General features: G+C 44.6%; 1 protein-coding gene across 1 annotated transcript in view; it reads right to left on the minus strand.

Moving 5' to 3' along the window:
- Window positions 1-22,551, minus strand: part of dagla (diacylglycerol lipase, alpha) — a 533,527-nt gene that overhangs the window by 90,700 nt on the left and 420,276 nt on the right. Inside the window, exons 12-15 of the mRNA XM_072517705.1 lie at window positions 18,946-19,070; window positions 16,042-16,198; window positions 13,432-13,515; window positions 10,099-10,176 (exon numbers count right to left, since the gene is read on the minus strand). Of these exons, the coding sequence (XP_072373806.1) occupies window positions 10,099-10,176; window positions 13,432-13,515; window positions 16,042-16,198; window positions 18,946-19,070 (444 nt within the window). The remainder of the gene's footprint in view (window positions 1-10,098; window positions 10,177-13,431; window positions 13,516-16,041; window positions 16,199-18,945; window positions 19,071-22,551) is intronic.

Raw genomic sequence — 22,551 nt, forward strand, 5'->3', positions numbered from 1 at the left:
AGTCAATGTTACACCTACAGAAGCTGCCTTTGTGCTCTGTCCAAAGTGTGCGGGGGTGTCATGTACGTTGAGCGCAAGTGTGTGTGTGAGGGGTGGTCTTACCTCAGCCCCAGGTGAGTCTGCCCCCTTCCCCCTGGGCCGCCATCAACATCCCCCGGGCAGAGGACGGGACCGTGCGCTGCAGTGTCACAGCCGCATGCAGGGATGGTCCGGGTGGATGGTGGTACTGTGGCCATGGGTCAGACATAGTCCAATGATGTAGAGCCAGGAGCTCACCGCAGGGCGGGTTGTCATCATCCTCCATGGCCTGCGATAGACACGCGTCCACCCGCAACTGTGTGAGCCCGGCCCGTTGTGCCGCAGGTGGATCGGCAATGGGGGGGGGGGGGGTGGTGGTGTGCATGCGGGTGGGGTGGGTGGGGTTGGGGAGGGGGGTGAGGGTGCTGGGTGGGTGGATGGGTGGGGGGTGTGGGTGGTCGGCTGTTGCTATGGTGTGCGGTCTGTGGCCATACTACCCGATTCCCACGCCCATCTAGTCAGTGAAGCGGGCGTCTATCAGTCTGTCCCGTGCCCGCTGGGCCAGCCGGTAACGGTGGACAGCCACCCGCCTGTGTCTACCCCGTCTGCCCTGACCATTACCCCCATCCCCCTCATCTGGGAGGACTGCGCCTCTTCCTGCTGCTCCTCCACTCCGCCCTCCTCTGCCTGCGGCACATCGCCCCTCTGTTGGGCTATGTTGTGCAGGACGCAGCACACCACAATGATGCGGCTGACCCTATCTGACCGATACTGGAGGGCGCCCCCAGAGAGGTCCAGGCACCTGAAACGCATCTTCAGCACGCCAAAGCACCTCTCTATCACTCCCCTTGTCGCTACATGGGCATCATTGTAGCGGTTCTCCGCCTCATTGCGTGGCCTCCGTATAGGCGTCATCAGCCACGATCGCAATGGGTAGCCCCTGTCGCCCAGCCCCTCAGCCGGGGATGGCGTCCCTCGTACATGCCGGGGATGGATGACCGCGACAACACGAATGAGTCGTGTACACTGCCTGGGTGACGGGCGCAGACGTGCAGGATCATCATGCGGTGGTTGCAGACCACCTGTACGTTCATCGAATAGGTCCCCTTCCTATTAGTGAACACGGCCCTGTTATCTGCAGGTGGCCGCACGGCGACGTGCATCCCATCGATCGCGCCCTGGATCATGGGGAACCCGGCCACGGCAGAGAAGCCCATGGCCCGGGCATCTTGGCTGGCCCGGTCCACGGGGAAGCGGATGTAGCGGTGCGCCATGGCATAAAGGGCATCTGTCACTGCCCGGATGCACCGATGTCTGCGATATGCCGGACAGGTCCCCACTCGGTGCCTGGAATGACCCCGTTGCATAAAAGTTCAGGGCCACCGTAACCTTGACGGACACGGGGAGAGGGTGTCCCCTGCCAGTGCCACGCGGTGACAGGTGTGCCAGCAGGTGGCAGATGTGAGCCACGGTTTCCCGGCTCATCCGGAGTCTCCTCCTGCATTCCCGGTCCGTGAGGTCCTGGTATGACTGCCTGGGCCGGTACACACGGGGCGCCCTCGGGTGCCTCCGTTGCCGTGGGGCCGCGACGTCCTCCTCCCCCTCCTCGTCCTGTCGGTCAGGTGTCCGTCCAGCCTGGGCGGCTGCCGCCTGCCCCTCTGCAGCAGCCTGCGCCGCCTCTCTGGCATGCTCCTCCTCCTCATCCAGGGCAACATAAACATGAGCGGCTGCCGCCACAGCGGCCAAGATCGCTGGATGATCTGAAAACATGACGGTCTGGTGGGGGGAGGGGAACGACGAAATGTCATCATTGCCCATATCCCCTCCTCCCCCCAGCCAGGTGGCATGGACTCCATGGGTCCAACTGTTGGAGGCTGGCACCTGGCCAGGTGGACCAACTCACTTGCCCTCGCATCCCCCCTCCCCGGCACGGACCCCCCCCCCCCCAACCTCCAACCCAGCACGGGACCCCCCCCCCCCCAACCTCCACCCCGGCACGGACCCCCCCCCATCCCCCTCCCCGGCACGGACCCCCCCCCCAACCTCCACCCCGGCACGGGCCCCCCCCATCCCCCTCCCCAGCACGGACCCCATCCCCCTCCCCGGCACGGACCCCCCCCCCCAACCTCCACCCCGGCACGGACCCCCCCCAACCTCCACCCCGGCACGGACCCCCCCATCCCCCTCCCCGGCACGGACCCCCCCCCCCCAACCTCCACCCCGGCACGGACCCCCCCATCCCCCTCCCCAGCACGGACCCCCCCTCCCCGGCACGGACCCCCCCCCAACCTCCACCCCGGCACGGACCCCCCCATCCCCCTCCCCAGCACGGACCCCCCCCCATCCCCCTCCCCGGCACGGACCCCCCCCAACCTCCACCCCGGCACGGACCCCCCATCCCCCTCCCCGGCACGGACCCCCTCCCGGCACTCCCCCGGAGCACAGCCTACTCTAACCACCACCCCCCCCCCCCCGCCGCACACACACACACACACACAACCCGAGACACACCTCTCCTCACGCATTCAGACTGCGGCCACGCCATTGCCTGCCCAGAGCCAACCCCCCAGGCCGTCACTCACCTCCACGCTGGTCGGCGTGAACCTGGAGCACAGGGTCACGCCGATGAAAAGGAGGTTTAATTTACGTCGACGTGAACGGTCATCATGTCGACGGGACTTCGGCCCATCCGGAAGGGAGAATATCGGCAGGCCGAAAATCGGCTGCTTTGCACAGACCCGTAACATTCTCCGCGGCAGCGGCGACATTAACGCCCCGCCGACTTTTCTCCCTTCGGAGACTTCGGCAACCGGCGGGATTCACGGCGGCCAACGGCCATTCTCCGACCCTCTGGGGGGTCGGAGAATGACGCCCCCTGTCTGCCAACTGTACGATTTTTAAAATCGTAATTTTTTTTAGAAGGAGGAAGAAAGGAATATAATGCTGCTGAATTGAAGTTCTATTACACGGAAATAATGGATGCTACCAACAAATATTGTACAAGATACACTATGTGTACGTGGCATTAAGGTTAAATTTGTAACAGAGTTGTGTTGTGCTGGAATCTTGTAGGCAGGGAGTTTCTGCACAGTTTAACATGGGTGTTCAGGTAAACAGCACGATGACTGTATATTTATTGTCACAAAGTCTGTGTAAACAAGCCAGGAGTTTCAAAATAACAAGGAAATAAAACAAACAAAAAAAAGCTCTTTGTTGAGTGCAACCTTTACATTGATTATCTTCCGATATATTTAACATAAGAACATAAGAACTAGGAGCAGGAGTAGGCCATCTGGCCCCTCGAGCCTGCTCCACCATTCAATGAGATCATGGCTGTTCTTTTGTGGACTCAGCTCCACTTTCCGGCCGACCATAACCCTTAATCCCTTTATTCTTCAAAAAACTATCTATCTTTATCTTAAAAACATTTAATGAAGGAGCCTCAACTGCTTCACTGGGCAAGGAATTCCATAGATTCACAACCCTTTGGGTGAAGACGTTTCTCCTAAACTCAGTCCTAAATCTACTTCCCCTTATTTTGAGGCTATGCCCCCTAGTTCTGCTTTCACCCACCAGTGGAAACAACCTGCCCGCATCTATTCTATCTATTCCCTTCATAATTTTATATGTTTCTATAAGATCCCCCCTCAGCCTTCTAAATTCCAACGAGTACAGTCCCAGTCTACTCAACCTCACCTCGTAATCCAACCCCTTCAACTCTGGGATTAACCTAGTGAATCTCCTCTGCACACCCTCCAGCGCCAGTACGTCCTTTCTCAGGTAAGGAGACCAAAACTGAACACAATACTCCAGGTGTGGCCTCACTAACACCTTATACCAGACAGCTACGCTATTTACCAGTGCAATCGTAGGAACATAGCAACAGTGTCAGGTCATTCGGCCCGTCGGGTCTGCTCCAAAACTCAATATGACCATGGCTGATCGGAAACCTCAATGCTTTTTACACACAATGTCCCCATAACCTTTTACCTTATCGTTAATCAGAAATCTATCAATCTCTCCCTTAAACATACTCAATGATTGTGCTTCCATGGGATAGAGAATTTAAAAGATTCACAGTCCTCTGTGTAAAGAAATTTCTCTTCATCTCGATCCTAAATGGCTTTCCCCTTATTTTGAGATTGTGCCCCCTGGTTCTAGACTCCCCAACCAAGGCAAACATCTTAACTGCATCTACCTATTCTTTTAAGTATTTTGTAGGTTTCAATGAGATCACCTCTCATTCTTCAAAACTCTAGAGAATACAGGTCCAATTTTCCCAATCTCTCTTCATAAGACAGTCCTGCCAACCTAGAAACAAGTCTGGTGAACCTTCTTTTCACTCCCTTAACGGCAATAATATCCTTTCTGAGGTAAGGGGTCCCGAACTGCACACGGTACACCAGATACTGTGTAACCAAGCTCCTGTACAATTAAAGCAAGACCTCATTACTCCTGTGCTCCAATCCTCTGGTGATAAAAGCTAACATTCTATTAGCCTTTTGAATAACTTGCTGCACCTGCATTTTAGCTTTCAGTGACTCATGAACAAGGACACCCAAGTCCCTTTGTACATCTACACTTTCTAATTTCTTGCCATTTAGGAAAAAACATGCACATCTATTCCTTCTACCAAAGTGAACTACTCACATTTTTCACATTATATTCCATCTGCCATGTTCTTGCTCACTCATTAAGTTTATCTAAATGCTCCTGTAGCCACTTTACATTTTCCTCACAACACAAATTCCTGCCAAGCTTTGTATCATCTGCAAACTTGGAAATATTACATTTAGTCCCCACATCCAAATCATTGATATAGATATATATTGTGAACATTTGGGGCCCAAGTACTGATCCTTGTGATACCCCACGAGCCAGAGTGCCAATGTGAAAATGACCCGTTTATTCTTACTCTGTTTTCTGCTTGTTAGCCAACCCTTATTCCATGTTAGTATATTGTGTCCTATCTAAAGTGTTTTTATTTGGCTAATCAACCTTCTGTGGAGAACTTTATCACAAGCCTTCTCGAAATACAAAGATACTACATCCATTGGCTCCCCTTTGTCAATTTTGTTAGTAACATCCACAAAAAACTCCAACAAATTTGTCAAACATGATTTCCTATTCGCACATCTTTGTTTACTATACCCAATTAGATCATGATTGTCCAAGTGCCAAATTATCACGTCTTTTATATTAGATTCCAGCATTTCCCCTCCTCCTGATGTAAGGCTAACAGGTCTGTAGTTCCCGGTTTTCCTTCTCCCTCCCTTGTTAAATAGTGGGGTGACATTTGGTACCTTCCAATCTTCAGGAACCATTCCAGAATTTATATACTTTTGGAAGATGATCATCAACGCATCCACTATCTCTATAACAACCTCTTTCAACCCCCAGGGATGCATTAAATCAGGTCCCGGGGACTTATCAAATTTCAGTCCCATTAATTTCTCCAATACAACCTTCTTATTTATATTAATTCCTGCAACTCCACATATTCCCAAGTCCCTTCGATCTCTACACCTGGGAGATTTCTTGTACATTCCTAAGTGAAAACAGACACTTTTATTTAGCTTTTCTGCTATTTCTCTATTCCCCTCTATGAATTTTCCTGACTCTGCCAGTAATGGACCCACATTTGTCTGAGCCACACATTACCTTTTAACATAGCTACAGAAGCTTTTGCAGTCTGTTTTTACATTTTTTGTTAGATTGCATTCATATTCTGTTCTCCCTTTTTCAGTTTCTTGACCTTCCTTTGCTGTATTTTAAAAATCTCCCAATCTTCAGGTTTACTACTATTTCTGGCAACTTTATATGCTTCTTGTTTTAATCTTATACAATCCTTAACTTACTTTGCCAGCCACAGTTGACTGGCCGTTTTTGGATTTTTGCACCCTGAAGGAATGTTGTATGCTATGTAATAGTTCTCTGAAGACTATCTGTTGCCTACACAGAGTGATACCTTTTAATGTATTTTCCCAATCTGCCTCAGCCAGTTAGTCCCTTATACCGTCATAATTTCCTTTGTTCAACTTTAACACCTTGGCTTCAAATTGAACTTCCTCACTTTCAAACATAATATAACATTTTATCATAATGTGGTCACTTGTCCCTATAGGTTATTTTAAAACGACATTCGTAATCAGTCCTTTTCCATTATTATAATACTCAATCTAGAATAGCCTGTTCTCTAGTTGGCTCCTCTACTGCTCTAGAAATGCATCCCTACCACAGTCCGGAAACTCATCTTCCACAGCATTAGTTCTCACTTGGTTTAACCAGTCTATGTGAAGATTGAAGTCCCCCATGATCACAGTATTGCCAATACTACACCCTTATCTCATCTCCTGATTAATATGATGCCCAACATTACGATTACTATTAGGTGGTCTATAAACAACTCCAACCAATATCCGCCACCCGTTATTGTTTCATAGCTCCAGCCAAACAGATTCCACACATTGCTCTTCCAATCGGAGATCCTCCATTACAACTGCACTGATCCCATCCCTTATTATCAGCACAACTCCACCTCTCCTTTCTTGCCTGTCCTTCCTAAATGTCAAATATCCTTGAATATTCAATTCCCAGTCTTGGTCACCACTGCAGCTATGTTTTTGTAATGGCAATTATATCAGCCCCATTCACCTCTGTGCCTTTAGACCATCTACCTTATTACGAATGCTGCATACAATGAGCACTCAGGGAGAGTGCTCATAACTTTATATTTGGCTGGCATTCTGCAATTGATGCATACTCATTGCTTTACTTTGTTTCTACTGCCTTCTAGTCCCACATATAACTTCCTGTTGCCAACTTAACTTCCTTCTAATCTGGGCCACAGGTCAGGTTCAACCCCCCCCCCCCCCCCCACCCCACTGCATTAAGCTAGTTTAAAACCACCCCAGCAGTACGAGAAAGTCTCCTTGTGAGTATGTCAGTGCCAGTCGTGTTGAGATGTAACCAGTCCAGTTTATACAATAGCACATGAAACTGGGACTAATCCTGAAACTACCATTCTTGAGATCTTACTTTTCACTCTTTTTCCTGACTCCCTGAAACCTGCTTTCAATCAAACCAAAACAGAAAGTCTTTTTATCAGTGTTCGGAAAGTTAAGGTCCTACCAGAGTTGGGTTCTCAGTCACTTCCAGTTCATATTCCAAATCGAGGTTGCAAGCCAAACAAAGTCCAAAGCCAGGTAGTCAAACAAATTTTCTCTGGTTGCTCACCAGCTGCCCTCCATGCCCGTTTATTTCTGAAGTCAGACCGACAGCACTGTTCAAACGTCCCCTCTTTGTACCCTACCCTGCTCACCTGCCTGTTTCAATGTGATGGCTTCTGGGAAACATAGTGCGTGTGGTCTGTGTTGTTCTGGCTGAGAGGAAATGCAACTTACGTGCAGGGAGGTACCGGCCCTCCATAACTCTGCCCAACACTGAGTTACAATATGTAAACTTATTTTGTATAGGGTCCTGCAATTGGCTTTGCTTATGTGAGATTTGTACCCAAGAAGAGCTGAACAATAATATTTCAGCACTTTACCACACTTGCTTCCTTTCTAATCAATTGTAAGAATATCTACTTCTCTTTACAATCAAGTTCAGAAACTGAGTTAATACACTATAGATATAACTATTTCTAATAAGCTTAGGAGAAAAATATCATCTTCTTATGTCAAAGATGAAAGGATGCATATAATGGCAGCAAGGAAACTTGTGCCAAGCGTCAGGAAATCTTATTCAGTTATGTGAGGATTTTTTGAAAATTCAATCAGTAGTTCCTTTTAAACAGTTCACCAATTCTCTTTACTCTCTCTGGAGATGACAGAAGAGAAACCAGTTATATACTGACATCTGCTGGAAATGGTGCATACAAACATTCCACACACCAGCAAACACTGCAGTGACACAAGAGACTGAATCTTGAAGCCTTCACTCAGCACACTAAACTATCCTCACTTTAAGGATTTTAAAAATATTTACATTTTCTGTTTGTTTGTATATTTCCAAAGAGTGTCCACTATTTCCTATGCTCCTATTGGCATGTTGGACTTTGTGTAATAAGGGGTCCTATAGAACAAATGCATGGAATTCGTTCCCAGCATTATTCAGCTTTAACCCAACACCAGATTCATAGACTTGTAACTTTACCAGCAATGCACTCTTTCCTAATTCACTGCTATCCTGATCATTTCAATGTCTTTAGTAGCAACTTTAAACTAGAGGATAACAACAAACTGTAAACACAAAACACTCTCCCATTGATTACCTCCTTACACAAAGGTTAGGCATGTGTGAGTGCATGTGATATTTTAATGGCTTTCAATTCCATCAGTTCTCACTACATTCTCAAGTTTTTCTCCAGTAAGAAAATTGATAAATGTTGAAGATAACGGAGAATGGGATGAAGTGGAAGGATCTCTCTGAGGTTCAATGTGTGCACTTAAGGTTCTCTCATTTCTTAAGGTGGAATGCAAATGACTGCACTCTTGTCGGTTAATAATAATAATAATAATATTTATTGTCACAAGTAGGCTTATATTAACACTGCAATGAAGTTACTGTGAAAAGCCCCGTGCCGCCACATTCCGTTCACCTAACAGTACGTCTTTCGGGACTTGTGGGAGGAAACCAGAGCACCCGGAGGAAACCCACGCAGACACAGGGAGAACGTGCAGACTCCAGATAGTCAGTGATCCAAGCCGGGAATCGAACCTACGACCCTGGAGCTGTGAAGCAACAGTGCTACCCACTGTGCTACCGTACTGCCCATTAAAATAATGCAGGATAGCAGTGAATTATGTAAAAACAATCACCTGTCCTACTTTTTTTATTTGTTCATGGGATGTGGACATCACTGGCTGGGACAGTATCTATTGCCAATCTCTAGTTGGCCTTGGGAAGGTAATGGTGAGCTGCTTTCTTGAACCACTACAGTCCATGCAGTGCAGGTGCAGCCACAGTGCTGGGCCATTTCAGAGAGCATTGCTCTGGGTCTTGGTCACATGTTCTTTCTTAAATGACATTAGTCCTGACAACAATTGTTACATTTCATGGTTACCATTACTGAGACTAGCTTCAGTTCCATGATTGACTAATTGAATTTAAATTCCAACAGCTTCTATGGTGGGATTTGAACCCATGTTTCAAGAGCCTGGGCTTCTGGATTACAAGTCCAGTAACATCACTATCCCTCTGCCTCCCCTCTTCTGTAACTAAACCTATGATAGATCTACAGATACACAATATAAACTGTTGCTTTCTCAATTTCAAAGTCTCTATCACTGTACAATAGCTGTAATTCCTCGCTGGGAACATATTTTAATTGATGATTCAAAATGTTTGTCTTTTTCTACCAAAGCCACAGCTTAGTGAAAAAGAAAAAGTGAAAGAGAATGTAATTCAAATAGAGGGTCAATTAAAAATAAACTATAGTTTATATTATTATGAGAAAAATGTTAGGGTATTTAAAATGCAAGTAGACGGTCGACTGGAAGAGTTGAAATGCTACAGTATCAATGATCGGCAAAATGGCCTCGTCTCAAAATTGCATTTTCTTTATCAAACATCTTTTATTGCAAAAGCATTTCAATAATCGTTCATTGCTATGAATCAAGTGTATTTTGAATTAATGGATTCCCCTCAATCATATGGTTAACATTCCCTGAGAATATTGTAGAAAAATGCTTATTTTGTTTACAATATCTGATTTGGGTATGCAAGGCAATGGGTTTCCGAAATGGAAAATGCTTTGTTCCTTAGCACATTTCTTAACTTGAAATGCATTGAATTTACAATTTTTGGGAAAATAAGCTAATCTTGCTTTGGCACTGGATGATATGCTGTTTTATAAAGACAGCAATGTTATCACATAACTTCCAATTTGTTAACAAAAAGTAGAAAGGGAGAGTGATTCCAATTTGTGTGCCTTTGTATGGGGAAGGAAGTTACATTACTTGTTGCATTAACAAAATAAAGGACCAGCTACTAAAACCCAACAATGAACAGTTCTAAAGTATTTCCTACAGCACCATAACTATTCCAACTGAAGAATACAATGGAAGTTCCAGTTACCTTGTGGCCAAGCCAAGTCCCATGATGGCCCTCTACTGGCAATCGTTCAGCATCTCCAGTCAGATCAGTCAGGGCATCCTGTTGGTGGGATAAAGCACGTTAGAATAAATACCAGCCTGTCTTTGGTTGCAAGTCACTGGTTTCCTTTTTTTCTATCCCTTTCCCTTGTCTTCCTTGCTGAGGCAAATAAATGGGTAACATTGTGCCGTGAGGCATGATGGTAAAAGAGGCTAACAAACATGTGTGTGAAAAGAAGCAGCTCAGCAAAATTAGGTCGTGGGATAAGAACAGCAACTTTTACATCTGGACACTTCACTGATAACACTTTGGGCGCGATTCTCCTGAAAAATTTCTAAGTGTGGCGGCAAGCGGGAATTGTTGCAAGCTTCCCGACATTCGGCCCAGCGAGGCCGGCAACGTAATTCAATGTTAATTGGTCTACTTAACAAGGCCTCACGGGCTGCTCGCCGCAAATGGCAGCTCACTAGCTGATTCGCCGGGACCACACTCACTAGCTCTCCTGCTAACAAGTTCAAGCAGCAGTTAAGCTGCATTTGCTCAGCCAACCTCAGCCAGCTCGCAATATTGGAGCGGAGGCCACCCCAAGATTCGGGGACGCTGACCTAGGGAGGTTCCTGGATGCGATGGAGGCCAGGAGGGCTGTCCTGTTTCCCCGAGGATCCCGGAGGGTGAGCCACAAGGCAGCCGGTCCCCAACCCTCAGCCGAAGGTCTCCCACCCCCAGCCAAGGGTCCCCACCCTCAGCCGAGCACCTAGCTGGCAAACCCAGCACCCCTGGGCTCTTTGCCTGTGAGCAACGATGGCTACTCACCTCCTCGGCTCCCCACAGAAACCCTTGTGTCAGGTTCACGTTTGCTAAAAGGAGTACTAATCTGCGCCAGCGTGATTACTTGCTGGGGAGTCCGCTGAATGATGGGAGCCTGTTGGATATGGGGTCGTTCTTGTTAATTGTATGGAAATGGGGCTTAAGTGGTGATAACTGGTTTCTCGCCAAGCTAAGGCAAGATCCCAATTTCCCCTACGGGAGCAAGCCTGTTGCATCACAAACTGTTTTCCGCCTGGTGAGGATCTCGTTTTTGGCCTCTCTCACTTTTTACCGGCCTCATTCTGCTTGAGCGAGAGCGCAACAAGGCTGGAGAATCGCGCCCATAGTGTTGAAACATGGAAAAAAAGACCCTCCAAGGGCAACTGTGTGGTAAAGGATTGTTGAGAAAGAACTAAAACCTTATAAAAGAAGAAGCTTCTGAGATTTCAACAGCGATAACACCTGGGATCTACATTCGCGGAGAAGAGACCTGAGTTTCAGGAACTCAGAGAAGAATAACAAATCCTCCAGATCGGGCCAGGCCAGTTCAGACTATCGGGTAGTATTTTGAATTCACGTTGTGAGTCTTGAAACTGATGTAACTTTTCAAATAAGCCCATAATTAAAGTTTTACTGAGCTAAATAAAGTTGTATTAAATAAAGTTTGTATTGAGTATAATCCAAATTAAGACTGATTTGTCTGTTTCGTCAGTTGAAGCCAGTAGGGACGACAACATCTGGATTATGGTTCCACAGATGCAGGCGGACATCCACTACTATATCCATGGAGCCAGTCTTTATTTATTAGCCTAGACAATAGAAGTTAATAGTCCATCCAACTACAGCCAACATTGATTCTATTCTCACCTGGATGAAAGAACTGTTTTGAACATTCGATGTAGCAAAAATGTAAACAACGCATTTACAATGTAGCTATACCTAGATACCAGAGCAACTGCATTTTCTCTTCTTGTCCACCTCCACTCTATATCCATATTCATGCAATTTCTACCATGAGTTATTGGATAGCGATTAGTGTGGACATTGCTGCTTTTTTACCCTTGTGATGAAGCAGTCAGTGTCTGCATGCAGCAAGGCCTGGAAAAAATTTGGGCTTGGAATGGTAAGTGACAAGTCGCATTTCTGCCACAGCAATGTCAGGTTTTTAAAATTCTTAATGGCATGTGGATGTCGCTGGCTGCCCATCCCCAATTGCCCTTGAGGGGCATTTAAGAGTCAACCATATCGCTATGGATCTGGAGTCACATGTCGCTGGGTCAAAATTCTGGAACTCACTACCTAACAGTACTGTGGATTTACCTATATTAAATACATGGACTGCAGTGGCTCAAGGTGTGGCTTACCACCACTTTCTCAAAAACATTTAGGGATGAACAATAAAAGCCGGCCTTGCTATGATGCCAACGTGACCAAATTTTTAAAAAGGCCCAGCATCCCTCTTCTCAAAATTATGATTTAGCCATGATCAGTTACCTCAATAATCAAAGTCGAAACCAGCTGGGATGTTCTAGTCTGTGGCATGACTTCACCCAATAACCTGTTTGGAAAACTTCAGTACTCATGAGATGAAATCCATGCAATATTCAATATGTATTGTTAGATGGCAATATTTTGCAAGCAACAATGAGTAGTTTTAAAAAAGCACTGGAAACTAGAATGTCCTAAGCCTAGTAAATCCAGTCATTTAAAATCTGCATGGGTTACTTTCCCATTGCTTATTGTTGGCATGAAGCTTATTTCCCTTCGCTCTCTGCACATGTTATATGCCTTTATAAATTGCTGCCAATATATTAAGGCCTCATTGCAAGTTGCATTTGGAAGACAATCAGCTCGTAGCCTAAAAATAATGCTCCACTAAATGTTGCAAGGAGACTGATCATGTATCCTGCACTAAAAATGTAAGCATATATAGCCGGGTGCTTCAGCATATTTGACTGTAAGTGCTGTGGGTGAAAATCTGTATCTGGACGTGTGTATATGGGTGTGCACACATATCTGACTGCCATTTCTCAGTGGATGATTGTACCACAGTGTGTGTCAATATTTGTGTGTCTGATTTATATACATGTAAGTGGCAGCTCATATTATGGTATATGCCTGCACAGATGTGTACCTGTATCTTCTAATGTGTTTTCACTTAAGTATATGAATGCAATCCTGTATCTTGGTGGGTACATCGAGCACATGTATCTCACAAGGGTGGGTGACTGCCTGTACATTTTTAGCTGCATGAACACGTCTGGACACTGTAAGAGAAGTAAAGTCTCAGAACATTTAAACACGAGTCAAATATTTTTGTGCCACAGAAGATTATTTTGCTTAACAAAACTAAGCACTTGAAGTAAGACAATCATTCCTTCCTGCAGATTTTATATTATTATAAATGCATGGGACACATGGCATTTTTAATCACGCAGAACTCTGGGCAATGACTGATTTTTTGAATACTTTTAACCACCTCACCTTTGAATGCTTATAACACCTCACCTTTGGTGAAAGGGTCCCCCGAATGCTGATTACCACCTTCTTTTTCACATGATCCACAGCAACAAAGAAAGGTGTTTCAAAAACCTAGAAGGGAAAAAAGTCAAACTAATTAAATTCATACAAAACTAATGTGACATTTGGAGGAAGTGAAATTTGGGGGAGCTGAGATATTCTCCCAAGACGTCGAGTTAGGCAACAATGGTTTTGCACATATTTTGGTTTTAAATTTCAATTCTTCAGTTCCTTCCACGATAGAGAAAGAGTCTGCACTGAACACAGGAGTGAAATTTCATTGAAATAAAATCATTTTGTGACCAGTCATTGGTTCTCTGAAATGGTTTGTCCTTCCTGTGTGGTAAACAGGCCTCCCTGCAGGGTTTTCCACATTCCAACATCTTAATTACGTTAAAATGAAGAATCTTTGTACATGCTCCTGGTCTAACTCAGACTTCTAATTTGGTGCAATTGTAACATTCTTGACTCTGAGTCACAGGTTCAAGCCAAATTCCAAAGCCTTGAGCTTAATTCAGTCTGACACTTGAGCGCAGGAGTGGATGTAAAAGAACCTATGGCACTTTTTGAAGAACAGCAAGGAGTTCTTACTCAATTCTCATCCCGTAATGAACACCTCCAAAAACCATATGACTGGTTATTTATATTATTCCCGTTTGTCAGATCTGGCTGCCACGTTTGCCCAACTTAACAATGACCACATTTCAGAAGGAATTCATAGGTTGAACAGGGTTTTGGAATGCCCCAAGGAAGTCAAAGGCACTATATAAATGCAAGTTCTTGATTTTATTTTCCCCCTCAGGTCTCAAAACAATGGAATTTTTCAACTCTCGGAATTATCTTTTTCTCCCTGGGTTAAAATATAAATTTATCTGATAATTTATATTGCCTGTTACACCTTTCCTTTCCTTTTCCTCTCTTCAACTTTGCTGGTGTAATGCACAATGGGTCTTTCACCTTGGTTCCTCAGTGAGACAAAAACATGAATTTAATTCAATAAACTTGTGCTTCACCCAATCCCTCTGCCTACTCCACCTGGTGTTGGATGTAAGTCCAAAGATGTGCAGGGTAGGTGGATTGGCCATGATAAATTGCCCTTAGTGTCCAAAATTGCCCTTGGTGTTGGGTGGAGGTGTTGAGTTTGGGTAGGGTGCTCTTTCCAAGAGCCGGTGCAGACTCAGGGGGCCGAATGGCCTCCTTCTGCACTGTAAATTCAATGATAATCTATGATTAATCTAGGACAAAGGTTCGGCACAACATCGTGGGCCGAAGGGCCTGTTCTGTGCTGTATTTTCTATGTTCTATGTTCTATGTAAACTGGGTGCTTTGGAGAAGAAAATCAGATATGGTGGTGTTCTGTGTGCTCCCTGCCAATCAAGAGCAATTCTGTCATTTTCCATCTGAAGTGACATGCTTCCACCCAAAAATGGGCAAGCATATTATAATATGAAGCAAATATTGTGTCATTTGCATCATATCATTACTGGGCAGTTGGAACCCTGGGAGCATTCCTTGTGTTTCCATGGCTAATGGATAGGAACTTCAATTTATCTCAAAGTTTGATCAAGAGTGGTCAGTTCCACCAGGCAAGGGGAGAAATTAAAATGAGAATTGAATAGAAGTTTCAATCATCAGCTAGCCATGGTATATGGCAGCAATTCTCCTCACCAACTGAGGCAGATGGCCTGACATGCTGCAACTAGTCCTGGTACAAGCATAGATTTTCCAGCGTAATAGATGTAAGGCTGAGGTAGTTGAAACTCCCTTCTCTGCTGAAGATCTGCTATCATAGTGGCAAACAAATTTTGCCTCTGTTTCTTAGCATTATATAATATCTGCTGATTGTTTATCTTGGGGTAGGGAAAGGGTGGATAGTTACTGCCATCGAAACATACCAGCAACCTCCTTGCAGGACTTCTGGGATTACCTAACCCACAATGTAAACAGCAGTGACATAAGAAAACCCTTGAATATGACCAGTGCATGGTTAATTTTTTTAAGCAAACCTCAAAATTTAAATATCCACATAAATAGTACTAACTAGAAAAAAGGAAAATACAATTTTAATCTATTTTATTGATAGGAAATCTTTCTGGGGAAGTGTATGGTCTGAGGGACAGCAAAAGGCAAACTTGAAGAAAAGTATGAATGCACAACAAGACTGCATCAATCAACATTTGCCTGGGAATGGTTGTTTCTAACTAACATATAACCTCAGGGGTTCTGCACAATTTGTTCAGCATTTTGTAGCATCAGAACCGTTTGACTGTGTCACAAACAAGTGACATGCACCCAACTCACTTGCTGTCCTGTATAAGAAACAAGCCTGAACTTTGGTTCAGCGGTAGCATTCACACTTCTTGAGTTAGAAGGTTGTGGGTGAAAGCATCAACAGTGTGTGTGTGTGTGTGTGTGTGTGGCACTCCAATGCAATACCGAGAGAATTATACATTTTGGAGTTGCCACCTGAGATATTAAACCAAGATTCAGTCTGCCTACCACGTGGATATAAGAGATATGGATCTGGAGGTTTCTGAAGAAAATCAGGGAAATCCCCCTATTGTCCTATTCAACATCAAAAATTATTGAGCAACATACCGCATCATGGCACGAAGTATATACGATATCTACAAAATAAAAATGTTCATCCAGAAAGTGACGCTTGATGGCAATGACATTGCAGTTGCAACAGTTATCTTCCTCAACTGTCACACTTGGACCATACCTGGGTCGAGGGAGGCAAAAACAGCAACATCTGGAAAATGGAAAATAACAATGAGCTTAAAATACTAAATTAATCGTATAATTCTTGCTTTTCAGTTCACTGAAGTCAACTGGAATGCCATATTCAGGTTTCACACATGCTATTAAACTGACAGAATAGAATGTTGTTCAGCATCAACTGAGCACAGCTGCTTGCTGTTGAACTAAACTGTATTCCAATGGTGCATACCTCAGAACAGGCCTGATCAAAGCCCACTCCACTAACAGCAGTGTTCCCACCTCACAGTTCCAGATCAGACAACTCAGCTTTAGAATTGTTGCACAAATGTTTTTGAAGAATTAAAAGCAGACAGTATCCAATTTCTAACTGTTGCATTATCAAACATAGGTTGCTCACTTTCATCCGCAGGCCCATTTAGTGCATGCAGCAAAATGATTTTTAAACTGCTCATCCATCTGATTTTACTTTGAAAAATTGGTCAATCTACTTAACAATGCGTTTTTCTTTATTTACAGATCTGATAATGTGCGCAGGTATCTCCACATCATCCCAGAAATCAAAACGCACCAAGCTTTAAATACAAATACTCTCAATCATCTTAAACATCCATCTTCATATTTCCTTGCATTCAGGTTATTCACCTGAAATAAAATTATGATTTCCATAGTGTAAACTTTCTAGCATATGTTTAAACTCTAAATTATATAGGAGAGTGTACCCTACTGTGCCTGGTCTATGTTCAGATGTTATTTCATTCAGCAACAGCTGTGAGGTGCAAGCAAAAGGAATGCACTGATCAGCCATTCCGAATGAACATCTTAAATAGGACTCCCTTATATTCTATTTGTTTCCATATTTTTAATTGTATTATTCTTCCAAAACTATCAATAGATTTGTATATAGATAGTAAGGACAAGCAAGTATTAAAGTGATCAGAGGGAGTAGTTGCAACACACCACTGGGATAACAGTGAAAGCACCAGGGGAGAAAGTGCGGTGTGGCAAGAAACAGAAAATAACCAGAAAAAAAAAAGAGGAAAAGGCAGAGGGAGAGGTTCTAGTAATAGAGAACGGTGGACGCTAACATTGAGAGAGAAAAACACAAAATGTGTAGCAGCAAACATGGGAGGGCAACAGCAAAAGGAGTAAGAAAGAAAAAATGTCAGTAACTGCTGCTGGAGGATCATCAGCTTGATGAAATACCCTCTTTGGTCTGCCTGAAACTCATTAGTGTTCCAGTGCAAAAAATTGTCCCCAACTCAGTGTTTCAAACTGGCACATTCCAAAGCCCAGGACTATGTGCGGAGAATGCACCAAAGCTCGGGGCAGCCAGTGCATGACGAAAGGTCACTGCCTAAGCCTTTCAGCTATAGTGCACTGAGCGTCTGAGAATTGTATAGACCCCTTTGGGTTGTATGACTCACATTGATAGTATATAGTGAAAATTACATGTACCACAATTGTGCTGAAGCACTTCAGAGTACAGTATGACCTGTATAGATAATTTGAATACCATTGCACTTTCTGGAATGATGATTTTGAAATGTCTGTATGTTCCATTAAATTGTACTGAAGCACCTCGGAGCGCAACATGATCTACACAGAAAACCTGAACATTATTGCACATTCTGAAATGTTTGGAATATTCTTTCAGATATATTATGGATAAGGTATATCTTTGCAAAAAAAAAAAAACTTTCTTGAAGGTTGCTGTCGAAGAGCTTTCAGCCATAGTGCACTGATGGACTGGGAATTGCATAGACCCCTTGAGCTGTATGTCACATACTGAATGCATACGGTGAAGATTACATGTGTCACAATTTAATTTAAGCGCTTCAGAATGCAACATGGTCTACGTAGATAACTTAAATGCCACTGCACTTTTTATAATGATCATTTTGAATTGACTGTAAAGTCCTTTTGATTGTATTGAAGCACCTCAGAGTGCAAAATAATCTATGTGAAAAACTTGATATTATCACACTCTTTGTGATGGCTATTTTAAAATGTTTATAATGTTCTTTCAGATATTTTACGATTAAAAAATATTTTCGCAAACAAAGGCTGTCTTGAACTTCCCTTCCTTGCGAAGCAATGCTTGGCAACCCATAAATCTATCACTCTGTGGAATAATGGTCCATGCGCCGTCTCACAGCTGAAATGGGTTTCAGATTTTTATTCTCCTGTCGGCATTAACTCGTGTTGAGATAGTTTCAAGGGCACCAGCTGTCCTCCAGTTTCTCAGCCAAATAACCAATCTTCAGCCATGGGTCTCGAGTGTGCCAGTGGAGTGTTTGGCATGTCATAAAACAATTCTTATTCTCAGCAGATGTTCAATTACACATTTCCTAGCAGGAGCAACTGGATAGTGATCAGACGCAGGAAGTCTTCCAGCTTTTTATCCTCCCTATCCCAATTATCTGATCTCCTCCATGTCCTCGGTAAGCAAATGAAATTTCCTTAACTGTTTATCAAATAAACTTCCACTTTATAGTGAATTTGAGACAAGGTTTTCCTGTGGATTTCTACTCATTGGGAAACAAGTAATGAACGATCACACTCATTTAATCTAAAACCACATTCAGAATGAGACAAGCCTTTTATTCTGGCTTATATGTGGGCTAGAAGATGAAGGCAACTGAGCAAACAAGTCAAAGAACATTTATGCTTGTTATCTGAATAAACAATGGAGCAGTATAACAGTCCAGAACCAGGAACCCAGTGCAATTGAATTCATTGAAATATTTTTACAACATTAAGGAAAAAAATACAACTCACGAGCATGAGCTGGCCAGTTTGCAGAGTCCACAGGTTGGGTTTCGCATTAAGTACAAGGGCCACCCATAGGCAGCCAGTGCAAAGTGCATGTAGTAGCATACCTCCTTATACATGTGCATTTCTTGCTAAAAAAAAAAAGAATAAAAATTACTTCCTCACAGCAATTAATAAAAAGATTTTTTTTTAAAAATTACTCTGCAGGCAAAACTTTCTAGCTGGTATTAGTAAAGACATCTTGGGTGGGATTCTCCGGTCCTCCAGCCGCATATTTCTCAATGGCGCGCCATTCGTTGGCGGCAGGATTCTATACTCCCGCAGCTTGTCATTGGGATTTCCCATTGAAACCAATCATGCCGCCGCAAAACCCTTTGGTGGTGGTGTGCTGCCAGTGGGAAAAGTCAATCCCAACAACCGGAGAATTCCGGCCCTTATTTCCTTTCATGTTCACAGATTTCTCCTGTGACAAATACAAGCAATTTATTTTTCACTGCATTAAATCTCTTCCCTAATCAGACCCCACTTCAAACACAAAACCCTTCTAAATTATTTTATTTTCATTTCTCAGTGTGTGGAATATGGTTGTCAGCACTTGACTTGCACATTAACTATTCCCTGGAAGAGACACAATTTCATGAAATTCTGATTTGATTACATTGAAAGTGATAAGGGTAAAGGGTCATATACCAATAGCTTCATACACAGAAGCAGGCAGTATAAATTGATTAAAGAGATAATGAGCTAAATTACTGAGTGAAGGACTTGATGAATATAATGAGAAGCTTGACTTATCTACTAGAAAGAGATAGCTGGGTGTGCCCAGGGTTTTTGTCCTGTTGCTAAAATTTACATTCTTTACAGACAGATGGTCATTAAAACTTTAGGATTGTGCTTATTTTTTAAAGCATATCCAGTCTACTTTGCAAGTAACAAAAAATGTGCATATGTTCAATACATCACCAGCATGCCAGATTTTAATGCAACTGAATCCAATTATCCAACTAGTCCCATTTCACATTTCAGTGTTAGCATTGCTGCCTCACAGCACCAGGGACCCGGGCTCGATTCCAACCTCAGGTGTCTATCTGTGTGGAGTTTGCACGTTCTCCCCATGTCTTTGTGGGTTTCCTCCAGGAGCTCTGGTTTCCTCCCACAGTCCAAAGATGTGTAGGTTAGGTAGATTGGCCATGCTAAATTGTCCCCAAGTGTACAAAGGTTAGGTGGGATTATGGGGATAGGGTGGAGAATTGGGCCTGGATAGTGTGCTCCTCCGGAGGGTTGGTGCAGACATGATGGGCTGAATAGTCTCTTTCTGCATTGTAGGGATTCTATGATTCTATGTGCACTTGCTGATCTCCTGTCCAGATGCAAATGTGATACTGTGAACAGTAAAACTGAACAATGACCCTCTCATATAAATTAAATACGATAAAATGAATTCAAAAAGTGACAAATTCTTGTGGTTAATTTCAAGGACGCAGTTTTATTTTCAGCTTCAGATAATTATAAATCATAGCTGTTTCATGTGTTTGTCTCGGAACACTGTCGATTTGACTACTTACTATTCAATTATCCATTATTATTACAATTTCAGAGATTAGAATAATGGACACCTGGGGCGTCATTCTCCGACCCCCCGCCGGGTCGGAGAATGGCCGTTGGCCGGCGTGAATCCCGCCCCCGCCCCCGCCGAAGTCTCCGCTCCCGGAGATTGGGCGGGGGCGGGAATCCGGCCGCGCCGGTTGGCGGGACCCCCCGCTGGATTCTCCGGCCCGGATGGGCCGAAGTCCCGCCCAGGAATTGCCTGTCCCGCCGACGTAAATCAAACCTGGTATTTACCGGTGGGACCAGGCGGCGTGGGCGGGCTCCGGGGTCCTGGGGGGGACGCGGGGCGATCTGACCCCGGGGGGTGTCCCCACGGTGGCCTGGCCCGCGATCGGGGCCCACCGATTCGCGGGCGGGCCTGTGCCGTGGGGGCACTCTTTCCCTTCCGCCTCCGCTACGGCCTCCACCATGGCGGAGGCGGAAGAGACTCTCCCCACTGCGCATGCGCGGGAAACTGACAGCGGCCGCTGACGCTCCCGCGCTGGGAAACTGACAGCGGCCGCTGACGCTCCCGCGCATGCGCCGCATTTCCGCGCCAGCTGGCGGGGCAACAAACGCCATTTCCGCCAGCTGGCGGGGCGGAAATCCCTCCGGCGTCGGCCTAGCCGCTCAATGTTGGGGCTAGGCCGCCAAAGATGCGGAGACTTCCGCACCTTTGGGCCTGCGCGATGCCCCTCTGATTGGCGCCGGCTTTGGCGCCAGTCGGCGGGCATCTCGCCGTTGGGGGAGAATTTCGCCCCTGAACTGATACAGGACAGCCCAGGCATTAGCCTCTTCAGGATAATGAAACAACCTAAAGCAAATCACAGAGGTGATACAAAACTGATCGCAGGAGAACAGCTGTGCTGCTGAACAATGGAAAAGCAACGGAAGATTCAGTGATCAAAATTTTTTTTTTATTTGGAGTACAGTGCAGTGGAGGGGCAGAGAGTGGAGGAGCTGGCGGAATGAGTGGTGAGCATACATAATGCAGTTTCTTAATGTGCAGAAATTAGATATTCAACTTGCAATGTTTCAGATTCCTAAAGGCTCAAGTATAAATGCTTTGTGACTTGAATGGTACCAGGGATGAGGAATTTGAATTATGCAGAGAGACAAGAGAAGCTTGGATTATTTTCCATATGGCAGAGAAGGTTAAGGGCAGGTTTAACAGGGGTGCTCAAAATTATTTAAAGGATTTTGATAGAGTACGTAGGGAAGAACTATTCTGACTATCAGGATTGATGAACATTGGCCACAGATTTGAAGTTGGAATATATGAAGACATTCTTTTCTGTAGTGAATTGTTATGATCTGGAACACACTACCTGCAAGGGTGGTGGAATCAAGCTTTTAAAAGGCAATTAGATATATATTTGAAAAATAAAAATTTGCAAATCTACAGGGAAAGGAGGGAACGGGACTAATTGGATAGTACTTTTAGCAAGCAGGCACAATGCCGAATAGCCTCTGTTGGAGGATTCTACAATGACACAAGTTTATAAACTTAATGGATATTTTATTCTTTTTCCTTTCACTCCCAGCAGAGGGCAGTGCTTCATTGCAATTACCATTTCAGTCTGGCCTCTGATTTAGACTGTTTTCTCTTCCAGGGATATGTTGAATCCATCATTTTCAAAATGCAAAACAGGTAAGGATGTGATTTAAAAAAAGACATTTTGTTGATAGCAAAAGCTTTAACAAAACAAAGGTTTCTCCAAGGAAAAGTCAAAGCTCACATCACCAGAATCAGGGCAACGTAATCAGGAATTCGTTCACGACAGCAAAAGGGTTTGTGTCGATAAATGAAGGAGGACTGCCAGGAAGCTATTACAGCAGTAATAGTTTCAGACCATTTTAGTGCAATGCCATTTTCACAACAGAACGACAAGTGCTGTCAACTAACATCAGGAGAATGTTTAAACAGAAATTTACAACCATTACGAGCCAGCCCAATTCTCATGCGGTTAAGTCACACATGAAGAACCGCCACTTCGTTGAGGTACCAGAAAGTTGCCAGTGCCT

Source organism: Scyliorhinus torazame, chromosome 10 (genome assembly GCF_047496885.1).
Source record: "Scyliorhinus torazame isolate Kashiwa2021f chromosome 10, sScyTor2.1, whole genome shotgun sequence".
Taxonomy (NCBI): domain Eukaryota; kingdom Metazoa; phylum Chordata; class Chondrichthyes; order Carcharhiniformes; family Scyliorhinidae; genus Scyliorhinus; species Scyliorhinus torazame.